The sequence below is a fragment of the Dreissena polymorpha genome, chromosome 2 (assembly GCF_020536995.1).
Source record: "Dreissena polymorpha isolate Duluth1 chromosome 2, UMN_Dpol_1.0, whole genome shotgun sequence".
Taxonomy (NCBI): domain Eukaryota; kingdom Metazoa; phylum Mollusca; class Bivalvia; order Myida; family Dreissenidae; genus Dreissena; species Dreissena polymorpha.
In genome coordinates, this window is record NC_068356.1 from 85,787,836 (window position 1) to 85,801,294 (window position 13,459).

General features: G+C 34.9%; 1 protein-coding gene across 1 annotated transcript; it reads right to left on the reverse strand.

Moving 5' to 3' along the window:
* Positions 1–1,768: 1,768 nt before the first annotated feature.
* Positions 1,769–8,049, reverse strand: LOC127867917 (uncharacterized). The gene is made up of 5 exons (XM_052409442.1): positions 7,758–8,049; positions 6,656–6,809; positions 4,380–4,522; positions 3,094–3,220; positions 1,769–2,398 (listed from the first exon to the last, which is right to left on the reverse strand). The coding sequence occupies exons 1-5, from the start codon at positions 7,819–7,821 to the stop codon at positions 2,161–2,163; spliced, it is 726 nt and encodes a 241-aa protein (XP_052265402.1). The 5' UTR covers positions 7,822–8,049; the 3' UTR covers positions 1,769–2,160.
* Positions 8,050–13,459: the final 5,410 nt, after the last annotated feature.

Consider the following 13,459-nt stretch of genomic DNA (forward strand, 5'->3'; position numbering starts at 1 on the left):
ACTTCTGCCTATTTATTTCAAAGCAAAAAGCATTCACGATTATTATCAATTGTTACATGGGACTTGTATGTGTAAACGACATTTTTTGGATTTAAAACTAATTGCGAGCACAATGTTTTTATTTAATAGTGTAGTATGAACTGTGTTTAAATATCTCTTTTCGGCACATCCCAGTGTATTATTAACTATTTATTTTATAGAAATTGTCATCATTTTATTATACGTCTATAAATAATAAAAGAAAACAGTGCGTAAATCAGACAATTATAAAAGTAGCTAAGTAAAACGGCTCGAGTGTTTGAACTATTATTTCAATTGTGAAGTCCGTTAAATAACACGAGTGTTTGATTCTAAACGGAATGTTTAATTTATTATGGTTCTCATCTGATACGAAAATAAAGGATATTAATGAAGACTATTCTCAGTTGCCAGATTGTTAAGTTAATTTTCATAAGGCGTTTTCATTGGTCACTCATTAAAGGGGCCTTGTCACAGATTTTGGCATGTTTAGAAGTTTGTCATTAAATGCTTTATATTGATGAATGTAAACATAAAATTTTAAAAGCTCCAGTAAAAAATCAAAAATTAAATTTAAACAAGGAAAAAAAGTAGCCCGCAATAAGGCTAGAACCAGTGACCCCCGGGATCCTGAAGTAAAAACGATTTAGCCAACTGAGCTATTCTGCCAAGCATACATAACATGCGTATTTTATACTTTATATAAGCAATCTTCGTAGTTTCAAAAAATTAAACAACAACAACAGAACTCTCCAAATTTTTCAATCGTTTCGCGTTGCAACGCTTTATAATTTTTAGGTTTTTAAATCGTCAAAAGATGCATATAATGGCTATATTAGACCATGGCAAATGTTCAGTAATACTGTTTCCTCACAAATATCATAACTAAACCGAAAATTTGCGAATCTGAAACAATTTTTTTCAATTTTGTCAATTTACCAAACCGTGAAAAGATCCTTTTAAAAACAAAATTCGTGATGAATAAAATCTAAGACACCAAGTTGAATTCCAGTTCAAATATTGTTTAACACGTAAAACGCGTTACCATTGTAACAGCTAATTTCTCAAACTGTTTATGAGCAGTTTATAAAACGTTCGTCATGGACGAAAGTAGATTTTGTCATGTAAAACTACTGGTCAATTTCCAGCGGAGCAGCTAACACCACATGGTATCGGCAAGTCCCAAACCCCAAGATGCTTTTTGTGATTGTTTGTAAATGAAAAAAGCTGTTTATGTGATCGTGGCGTTCATATCAGCTGTTGGTGCCGTTTCTTTGAATGCGAATGATTATGCCGTTCTTTCGGTTTGTAACAGCGATGCGTTATTAACACTTTTTCGGACGGGACGTCAATAACATGTAGCGACGACTCTTTATAAATATCTTCCTATTAACGTACAATGAACTGTGTGTTTTACAGAATAAACGAATTCCTTGAGTAAACAACAATATTATTTTTGATAAACTCATAATTTATGAATTTAAATTCAATTTAATTTGTGATTGCTTACTACAAAATTATCGACAATGAGCCTTTGTTAACATTACACAGTTTTCGAATGACTGGGTGTGGTAACGACCTGGCAAAACTACCAGCTGACCATCCATCTTAATATGGTCACCTGAGAACAACGGTCATATGTCTACAACGGTCATTGTCTATTCAAAACGACGCACGAAATAATATGCTATTCAAAACCACAGAGCCACGAACGTTACATTTTGATAAAGCAAATAAAAAAACTATATACTAAACAGACATTGTTCTGTGTCATTTTTCTTTTTCATTATATCGAGCTGAGTTTTATGCTGACGAACAACGTAATAGTAATCAAATATATCATAGTATGTTTCTTACATTTGCTTACACAAATATTTATATAGAAAAAAGTTATGTGTGTTGTATTGCTTCCTCAAATCTGTATCAAAATTATGCCTTTAGGGTAATTAAATTATCCATCTTTAAAACTAGAACAACGCATTAACAACAAGATAGATGTATTAATTTCAAATGTCTACGACAACAACAACAGTATGGTGTTATTTTAACAACTCCTTGCAGAAGATGTTTTCGTCGTATTTCTCTTCGACAAAATGTAAGATATGAAACAAATGTATTCCTCTTACCAAAACCCTTACACTTTTAGCAAAATAAGTACGATTGCATTGTTTCACACAAAAGCGAAACATGCAAAGCTACCATCAGCATTAATGAAGTGCACCTATTTGCGACTGCGTCATTTCCCGCCAAACAAGATGCGCATGCGTAAGTATCCAAGATGGTGCTATAGAAACCTTGCCATACGGCCAGGTGCTTGCTATCCGTGCAGTACGTTGGTAGGATCGTTACCAAGGCCGTGTTCTTTAACGTGGTCGCAAGGCTGAAAGAACAAAAAGCGGGTAGAAATAAAATTGGTAAGTAATTAAGGTACTTGAAGTATGTAGGGCTGTTACCAATGTAGTGTTTGAACATGGTCGAAAGCCTGCAAAACAGTAGTTTGTTACATGATTAGTGTGTACCTAAGTTACTACTATCATACTTGTATGATGGCAGGATCGTTGTTCGTAATGTGGTTGCAGGGCTAAAAAAGTAGATTGTTATAAGATTAGTAAAAAAGGAATCTTATATCCGTACAGGAAGTGAACAGGAACAGTTACATTGCGATTTTCGTTAACGTTATCACCAGGCTAAAAGTATCAATCGCCATCTTAAATGTGTCGTAAAAAGGCGATAAGTGCAGTTATGAGAAAGGTAAATGGGTGTTTGGTTTCTCCGCTTGCTATGACTGTTTTCTGTATTGAAGTGCAAATAAATACTGTAAGGTGATTTAGGTTCAAGGTTACTAACAATTACTGCATCACAAGCAAGTACCAAACACTTCATTTTCAACTAAACACGAGCGCCAAAACATGCATATTCTTATATTTGCTAATTCAAAAACAGAATAGACGCAATTTAAGTATTGAACATCTATCACACCCACCAGTGGCATACAATTACCAACAATATAGTAAAATTGTATTTATGACGGTGAAGCACAAACATAGAGGCTTCGATACGTATTTTAAAATGTACCCGCATATCTCAATGTCGGTAGCGGTGGTGGGCAATGCGTCGACGTTGGTCGCAAATGTGGCTTGAGCTGTCCCATAGGTGGTCCTGTGAGCAGAACTGACGACGGACATACATGCCCTGGCTTCAGCTAGAATTCGAAACAGAATGGCGTTAAAAAAAATGGTCAACAGTTATCAATCCAGCACATGTAGATGGCACGTGGTTCAACCATATTATGCAGACAAAGAGAAAGCAAGCTATTTGTGTTTGTGAATTTAAAGTTATATGCTTGTGCTTTTTTATGATTTAAAATAAATTATTTTAAAAGATGGTAGGATGTTCACAATTCGTGCCTAATCCCGGAACCGTGCAATTGTGAATACTTGCACAAAGGTTGTGTTTAAGAAATAAAGTATTGTGATAAAAAAGTTGAATAAAAATGTATTGTTAACACAATCAAATGAAGATTTGATTTGATCAAGTATTTGCCTAAATGGTTAATAGAAGCTCTTGGTTGCGTAGTTACAAGGACGTAAATAATGAAAAAAGAAGTCAAATTTCAAATCGAAATAATGGTTTTATAGTTTAAAGCGAGACAATCTTTTGTCCATCATCAGGTTTGTTATTATAAACAGGAAGTAGACGTCTGTATGCGTTAATTGCTAAATAAATACATGGCATACCAATTTGCACTATATTTCTAACGTCGGACAAAATGGGAAACAACAATACTGCTAACATTCAAATACAACGACAGACAACCTTTGACAATAGAACAATAAAATTTTAAGTATTTCTGACATGGGCAACGGATAATTTTGAGTTTATATGGCACAATACCTGGTATTGAAACGTGCACATACAACTATATTTCACCTTGCTGACACGACACTTTCCGCTTTTATGACATTTTTCGTTAAAATGAAGTCTCTCATTAGCAAAAATCCAATTTGGCGGAAAGTGTCGTCCCTGATTAGCCTGTGCGGACTGCACTGGCTAATCTGGGATGACACTTTACGCACATGCATTATGCCCAGTTTTCTCAGAACACGACTCAAATAAAAATAAAACAGAGCCTCTATCCAGCTTATGCTCTTTTTTTAAACCCAATGAAACATCCACTGCATCTGCAGGAGAGCGGCAATAGTAGTAAACGTGGTCTTTTATATATGGCACGCAAGAACGAAAAACAATATACACATTCGCAACACATACCAACATAACATAAACTGGCGTCACCGACTTTGGATTAATGCAATTCATTGTGTTTTTTTCTGATGGCCAAAACTTTAAACTCTGTATTATACCTTTCAACTCGTTCGCGCACAAATTGGTGTACGCGGACACGAGATTATCTCCCTTGTCCCGGAACAACTTCAAACTCTTCGCGTCCTGTTTACAGCCGTCAAATATATTGTTGATACACGTTTTTAAAGCAGCTCCCACGTAACTGAAATATTGCAAATACCATTTTATTTGACAGTGCAATGATTTTATTTATCAGTTCCTTTGCAGAAAAGAAAGAAAAGGCAGCTGATAAAAAGATGTAATGCATATGTATTTATCGGCATTAACAGATTGAGAGAAAAAAATCATATATCCGTTTTACATATAATGTCAAATTTATAATGTCAACACGAATGGCCGCTTCTTTTATCATCATTATAATTTTGTTATATTTAGCAGACGTGATATTCTAAATTTTCGTATCAGTATTTCTAAATAATGCTTAATTTCTTTCATGTGGCGAATATGTATCAAATTGTTAAGTCTTATGCGTTGCGTTGCATCACACTTTCAAAATAAAATCATTCCAAAAATGAAAATATGTTTATTGTGTGTAAGCGTTAACCGATAAAGAGTGATACAGCTACGAGGAGTTGGCTTTCTTGCAGATCTAAGTAATCACCTCTCCCATGGGTTACGGTCGACAATGTATTCACGCGTAAAATCATTTCAGTACTAGAGAGATATCCGTTTTCTAACGTGTTCGAATAAAATGCGAGTCATTGCAATTGACATGACGCCTTATCTATGATCGCTCCGCCCACTAGAATTGATCCACCAATCAGCGATCGATTAATCGGGCGCACTCGTTAGCAACGACCTGTCCGCCATTTTCTAGACAAGCTACGTGTTTAAGTTCACTTTTATTCCAACGAGTTTCTTTTGTTTTCCTCTTTAAAAAAAACGATTAAAAAATGGTTAAACGGTGTCAATGGGGATTATGTAACTCGCAAAATCGATATCCTGACAGATTAGTTGGTGATATTGAATTTATTTCGTTTCCAAAGCCGAAAAAAGATCTTGAGAAGTGTTAGAGATGGGTAGGAGCTCGAATGCCTAGATCTCATTTTTTTAAACGAGTTTCCTTTATATTGTTCGGATTTAAAAACGGAAATGAAATATGGCAAAAACGGTGTAAAAAGGGTTAAATGCAACTCTGACATTTGGTATCCAGAAAGATAAGTTAGATGAATTAAATTTATACCATTTCCAACGCGTCAATGCGGTCTTGACAAGAGCGAGTGGAAGCTTCAAGAATTACCGAGATCCCCTTTATAGAACATTAATTTATTTCACAAACTTGAAATGTCATATAAGCAATAACTAAGCATTATTAAGTATGTATTATGTCACGTGTGCATGTAAAATAATTGAAAATTTTGGTACCCAATTCGTGTAACTTTACGAAATCCCCAGTTAAAAATCGCGTTTCTGTGTGTTATTAATTTATAATAGCCTGACCGTATTCCATTTCGTACAACGCTAATTTTATATCAGACAATGTCCAAACTTACTGTGTTTTATTTGCGCTTAAAATTATAGTGATTGATAAATGTCCCATAAGCAATGTTTAATATGATTAATATCACTTTTATACGCAATAACATGTGGGATTGAGGTACCCACCCGGCGTCAGAAAGCGCGTAAAACTTCACCGAATTCCCAGTTATAAAGCCTATTTCGTGTCAAATACACGGGTAGAGGGGAATGTTTCGGTAATAATTTTGTTAATAACACGGGTAAATACCGGTGAAGTGTTAATTTATTGCAAATACCGCCATTACACGTAATAACGGGTTCGATTTCGGTAAGCGCGCAAGCGTTTGAGAGCGTGTTTAATGTACCGATTTACCCGTTATAAATAGCTGATGTTCTCTTTAATCGTATATTTTTTGCATTTGCAGAATAACTAAATGGCATCAACCCCTTTACAAGTGTAATATGGTGTTAAACAAGTCCATAAAATCATCCGGAATATCGCGTAAATCTATATGCAGTCTATAGGCAAAGAAGCCATTTTGGTGTTAGCTTGTCTAGGTTTTCTTCCCGCTGAGTCACGTGATTAAGTGGGCGGAGCGATCACTAATAAGGCGTCATGTCAATTGTCTACAGTTATGGTCGCTGTATAAAATGCGTAAAATAAATGCAATGTGAAATAAAATAAGCAAATACTTTCATCACGTAAAACAACAGTCATAGTTGAATTGACTATCATCACGTGGTGCGTATGGACGGCAGGGATTTGATACGAACTCTGCTCGGACACAGTAAAAATATTTCTGCGCGTAAGTTTTACCTGCACAGATCGCTCTGTTGGCCAATGGTTCCGAATGGAAACAACCATTTGGTATCCGCCGTGCCAGAGGCATCCTCCATACATTGGTTGAGTACCGAGTTAAGGTAGGCATATGTACATTGAGCGTCCGTCAGCTGGGCGATAACTAGGGCCCCTAAAAGTGAAAGGATCATGTAAAGTAGATCCCAATAAATTAAAATCACATAATCAAAAAAAAAGTAATGGAAATAATTGCTCTTGGAACAAAACTGTTGATTGTAATTGTCTCTCATATGTGCGTGTATTCGGTTTTAAGTTCATATATTTGTTTTTTCTCGATCGTGAACTATTAATAAATGTATATTTATAAACTTTAAACTGCATAAAATACCAAATGTTGTTTGACCAAACAGTAATTGAAAGCGAGTATGTTATTCCATGTAATACGCATATACGAATCTATTTCTCGTATTTATTTGCTGAACCAAAACGTGTGTGTATGTGTAATATGAAGAAATCGATACTGATTATAAAGTGTTTTTGTTCGTTTTTTTAGAGTTGCAATGTACTACCATTTTACATTATGACAATGGTATTACGCAAATCAAACGCGGCCCTAATGATTGACAAAAATGACCGTAGTAAACTGTGACAAACGGACTTTTGGGGAACAAAACTGTCAAAAACGGACGTTTATACAATTACAATAATTTCCGTTTACCGTTGTTCATTAGTAAATTCCTCAAATCGACCGTACGCTTTCATTAGAACATTATTAAATAGTGTTACAAACTAGTAGTACGAAGTTCAAGTAGTAGTAGTAGTAGTAAAAGTGGTGGTGAGATGGTGGTGGTGGTGGTGGTGGTGGTGGTGGTGGTGGTGGTGGTGGTGGTGGTGGTGGTGGTGGTGGTGGTGGTGGTGGTGGTGGTGGTGGTGGTGGTGGTGGTGGTGGTGGTGGTGGTGGTGGTGGTGGTGGTGGTGGTGGTGGTGGTGGTGGTGGTGGTGGTGGTGGTGGTGGTGGTGGTGGTGGTGGTGGTGGTGGTGGTGGTGGTGGTGGTGGTGGTGGTGGTGGTGGTAGAAGAAGTATTAAATTATTAATATTTTTAATATCAATTAGTCTTACCTAAGCATATCGATACAAATGTCCTTTTCTTTCTTGGCATCCAAACTGATCCAAAAAGTGACATTTTTATAACATGCTCAAAATATCACAACAAGAACAAATATTGTGCAATTTATCCAACAACACTCTCATAAATATAATAATTATAATATTTTATTTTATTTATGCCTTCACTAGGTTATCAACAGTAAGTTTTGTCGATGTGAAGAGAATCGTTTATATTCACCAATATTTAGATCAAATGCCAATGACATATCGATAAGACTTAAAAAGGCACCAAATTAGTCAAAACGAATCGTTCGTACGCAACATTGAGCTCAAATCTAAATACTATTAAAGGCGACGTACCTGAGGTTGTTTTCCTTTCGTTTCTATTTCACTTGCAATTGTATATATACGGAATGAGCTAATAAATTTATTGACAACGTTTATTGACAGAGTTTATTGACAGAGTGAATCGCTGGATTATGGCAAACATCTTAACCACTTGTCTTAAGTGGCTCATACATAATGCGGCAGCAACACATAAAACAAATTTCCATCGTTTCTCTCATTCAAAACTTCGCTTGATCAATCATGGACTTGCAGTACATTTTAATGACCGAAGTGATGTTCGTTTTATTTACTCATTAATATCCACTATTGTTAGGGAAGGAATCTGTGTAAAAAAAAGTTTGTAAATGTATCAAGCGGTGGTAAATAAGCCCCTTTAAGCATGCTACGATAAAGCACCGCAGTCAATGCTAATGTTATGTGCGCAATTATAGAACTATTTCGGAACTTTATCAATCACTAGGTACAAATACTGTTATATGCACGCGTTTCACATGAATGTTCGCAAATTTACAAAAGATTTGAGGCCATGGTATTCAATTAAATTACATAAACCCTTGGAATTATATCAATGTTATTTTTATCACATGTAAATAAGTTAAATAAGCCGTGTTTACTGAGTTCTAAATGATTATAATTTATTTGAATCAGTAGATATTACTTAAAGAATTGGTTTCAACGCATTTTTGAATCTTCATACATTTTAGGTTTTTATTGTGTTGATTGAAAAGGCCCTGTCTAAACGCCATCGAGACATCTTTCGCTTCCAAACGTCTTTTTAAATTTTTCTGTATCAATTCAACAGCGGTTATGTTCTTATGCAAACATCTGTAGAGTTTGAACTGGCAGATAAATACATTGTATCGCTTCACAAAAATGATCTGTGTTTGTTTAATGTTGGAAAAAATGTTCCTTTTGTTCGCACGCCAATTATAAATGAATAGTTTAAAAAAAATAAAACTTGGTACAATGCTTTTATTGGAGCATGCTAATATACAGCACGATTTGAATATCTGTTTCTCGTTCGAACAGCTCGTTATATCTCTCGTGAAATCTTATTGGTGAACTTATAATTCGTCCAATATCAGACAAGAAAACGCTTGTTGGCCTACTCTCACTTACCATGTGGATGACGAATATTTGCTTGTATATGACATATTATCTCTGTGTCTCTAAGAACAGTCGGCACATAGGACACGTTCGTGAAGGTACAGCCGTAAGTGTCACAGTTCCAATCCAGGGTTACCCCTGACTAAAACAAAACAATTAATCTAATAAACGCGAACAGAAAAATATTACTGTCATTTTTGCTATTGTATGGGGTTTTATGAATGATTAATATTAACTTAATATAACTTTATTCATTCAAATTTTATTTTCTGTCACGATTGGCAAGTTTGGAAAATGGCAGCGTAACCCCTCAATAATTGTGAAAGGAAAACGCGAATCTAGTATTTTACATCACTGCCAGTGTCTTATCATCAAACCTTTCGTTTGGGACCCATTTGAGAGTCAACCTAGGTAAACCTCGTGTAGTTACGATAGATTCGATTAAGCGTGCTGATTTGAAAAGCCTCTAAACAGCTTTACTTTCACGAAGTTTAGTTTAATTCAAGTTTGAGCTAGATTGTATTGATAGCCTTGGTTTAACTGTGCTGCTTTTTAGTCCGTTAACTAAGTTTAACCAGTATACTAATATTAAGAACGCTCCCAGAGCTTGCATCAAACTCATGGCCTCTCGGTCGACAGTCGGACACAATATGCATTAATAACTGCGATACAACCTTCATGCATCACGAATCTTTGTACATAATATGCGCTATATTAGCTAACCGGCGATAATGTCACGCATGCTGTTTTTCAATACTAGATAAAAAAAAAACATTTGTATATCAGGCAAGCCCAACCTATCTGCCAAGTGTGAATCACTTAAGCAATTAAGATTTTAACATTGGTCCGGAATTCAACTACAAAAACAACATCTACGTGACGTCAGTAATTTCATGTTAATATAGCGCTTTCAAAATTAATCTATCTTTTCAAACTAGAGAGCTTTCCAAATTATTCCGTCTGTTTAATTTTTTTAATTCAATCAATAATGTCTGTGAAAATTTTAATAAAATGTTTAACTTAATGACCATTGTGATATTTGTTTTTTATCTATGTCACTTATGGACGTTTTATTTTTTCGATTTCTGCAGTTGTCCTTTTAGCATGCATTTATAACATACAGTAGAGATTATGTTGCACAATGATTAAACATATTCGTCAATCTGATAAAAGTCAAAACAAAGTACACATTATTGGTCCTTAATGTCATTATAAATCAAAATATATTTTGACATGTCAATTTTTACTTGCACGTGTTCATTTATGTCGGGCTCGTAATTTGCTTATGTGTACGGCTTGAGTTTATATGGTTTAGCCCTACGAAAAAACATGCCTTTGTCGGTATAACATAGCAAAAATGCTATATCATATTATACAACATAAGCCGCTCTATTTAGTAACTTTTTTGAAGGGGTAACATTAACTTTATAAACTAATATAATTAAAGATAAAAAATATTAACTTGCCTATTGAGGAACTTTGTTGTACTCATTATTCTTGTTGTTGTCCTTTTATTTAAATATTTCTAAGTCGTCTGTCAAAATGTGTACATGATTGTTTGTATTCAATATCTCAACATTAAAAAATACAAGTTACAGTTTGTCACGATTTTGACATCGTCTAGATATGTTTAAGTTCCAAAGTCTTCATTCAAAAAGCATTTTCTTCTTTAAAACACCCGCGGTTATGTCTGTAAGCAAACACTTAACAAATGTGAAGCGGTAGATAAATAGATTGTATCGCTTCGGAACAAATAGTGACATAAAGCTAATGTTTATTTAATGGTTAAAAAGTGTTTCCTTTTCATTGCGTGTCAAGTCTTATCGAACATATTATAAAAAGAAAACGCTCAACAAGATCACTGATCGACAAATGTTAATACACGTCATGTTTTGAATTCGTTTTTCAGAAGCACATTTCGTTATATCTTATGTCTTCTCTTAATTGGCATACTGATTCGTCGTACCATTTGCGTCAGACGGGCTGATGGTACTGATTATCTATGTGTATTCGTCCGAAGCGGCTTACTTCGTAGCCTGTCTACTACGTACCCCTACTGCTTCGTACCCGTACTTTTCTTGTACCACGATAGGCATTGCATTTTAAAGGGGCCTTTTCACGTTTGGGTAAATTGACAAATTGAAAAACAGTTGTTGCAGATTCGCAAATTTTCGTTTTAGTTATGATATTTGTGAGGAAACAATAATAATGAACATTTACCATGCTCTAAATTAGCCAGTATACGCATCTTTTGACGATTTAAAAACCCGAAAATTATAAAGCGTTGCAACGCGAAAATAATTAATAATTTGGAGATTTCTGTTGTTGTCGTTATGTATTGTGAAACTAAGAGGATTGGTTATATAAAGAATAAAATACACCTGTCATTGTATCCGAAAGGATGGCCGAGTGGTTTAAGTTGGTGATTTTTTACTCCAAGACTCCAGGGGTCAGTGGTTCGAGACCTGCTGATGGTTACCTTATTTCTTTTTTTATTGTATTCTTGATTTTTTACTGGAGCTTTTTATATCCAATGTTAACATTAATAAATATAAAGCATTTAATGAAAAACTTCAAAACATGCAAAAAACTGTGAAAAGGCCCCTTTTAATGGAAACAAAGAAAAAATGCTATGTACAGCCCTGACATCTTTCCCTCATATAAGAGCTAACATTAACACTTTCAATTTAGATAGGGTGAACGGTATTAAACTTTCAAATGACTCCATGTGGTATGTTCACAAATGCTAACAGCTTCACCTATAGAAACGGTTCCGTGGCTGGATAAGAAAAAAAACTCATACCATGGTGATGAAATGGCCTCAACCAGCTAAGCCCACGGTATTCGTTTTAAAAGTAAACATCCGATTTTGTAACGCATGCTGATGTGGCTAAAACTATATTCAACAACGAAATAAATTTCTATACTACTGTACAAGTGCGCATACACCAAGTTTGAAGCATGTAAGAATGTCAAAAAGTAGTTGATGCTTGTTATAAGTTCATTTGATCGTATCTCATAATCTAATTCATCACAGTGATTGTCCTCTTCTTTTGAGTTATATCAAACTCATCACCCATCTCAGGTTCGGTGATTAACTGTATGTATCAATAACAACTGTATGTATATAACTATATGGGCAAAAGGCCGGCGCGAAGCGGCAGACATTGACCGCTCATATCTAGCAGTTTTTGACATACATACATATATAGACATAAGTGTGCAACTCTTTATTTGCACGTATCATCTAAACACACAACAAACTACTTGTGCTATATAACGGGTTTACATACTTTCAAAAAAAGTATGCAATTTACGTCATTATTTTGTTTAGAACCATGTTTAATATTTCACAAATAATTCGTTTCTCCGCAAAAAAAATGGCCGCAATTTGTTATACTTCCGTTTGGGCACGGACTCCAGATGAGGTCAATATACGCTCCGTGGTTTGGGTCATAAAAGTCATTAAGCTTACTTAAATAAACATTGTGATAATATATTTCTTACAAAAATAGCTTAAAACCGAAAAGTGAAAACAGTCAAAGCTAAAACTGACATAAACGGGGCTCAAAATAAAGTGTGTGTGTATACGGCCATAGATTCCAATGTTCTCATTCAATGTGCTAACACAAAGCTAACAAAACTGTGCCATTTATTTTATTTAAGTATTTTGTATAATAATTTATTGTTCAACGTATGATAGCGCAGTTGGTTTAAGTGGTTATTGTCTATCATTTTCTGTCCCTTCGTATGGGACATACGTCATGAGTTTGATACTAACGTGAGGTGTTTTTTTTCTTCCTACTTTGTTTCTATCACATTTTTCGTTTTGTATAATACTATATTTCTTTACATTGATTATAATGTTTTGGTAAATGGCATTTATGTACAAGCAATATAATTTACATTGAAGAATGAATCCAGTTTTTCCTTGCCATAGTCTTAACATCGCTTGAAATGCATGTTAAGCATACATGTAACCTGAATAAATCGTATTAAAATACAACAAAGTTTTTTTAAATTGCACAGATGTGACAATCATATTTGCGAAAGTTTCCAAATATGTTTCACACCAATACGGTATTATTGACACCTATCTGGCTATATATTACTGCTGGGTCGAAACGCTACCCCTTTTCATCACAAATATCAATTGCACGTACTGGAAGTGGCACGTGGCGTCCATGAACCGTCCCTTTTAGTTCAATAATAAATTGCGCAAATTATGGTTGCTTATAACCTGCCATGCAACCTTTCAT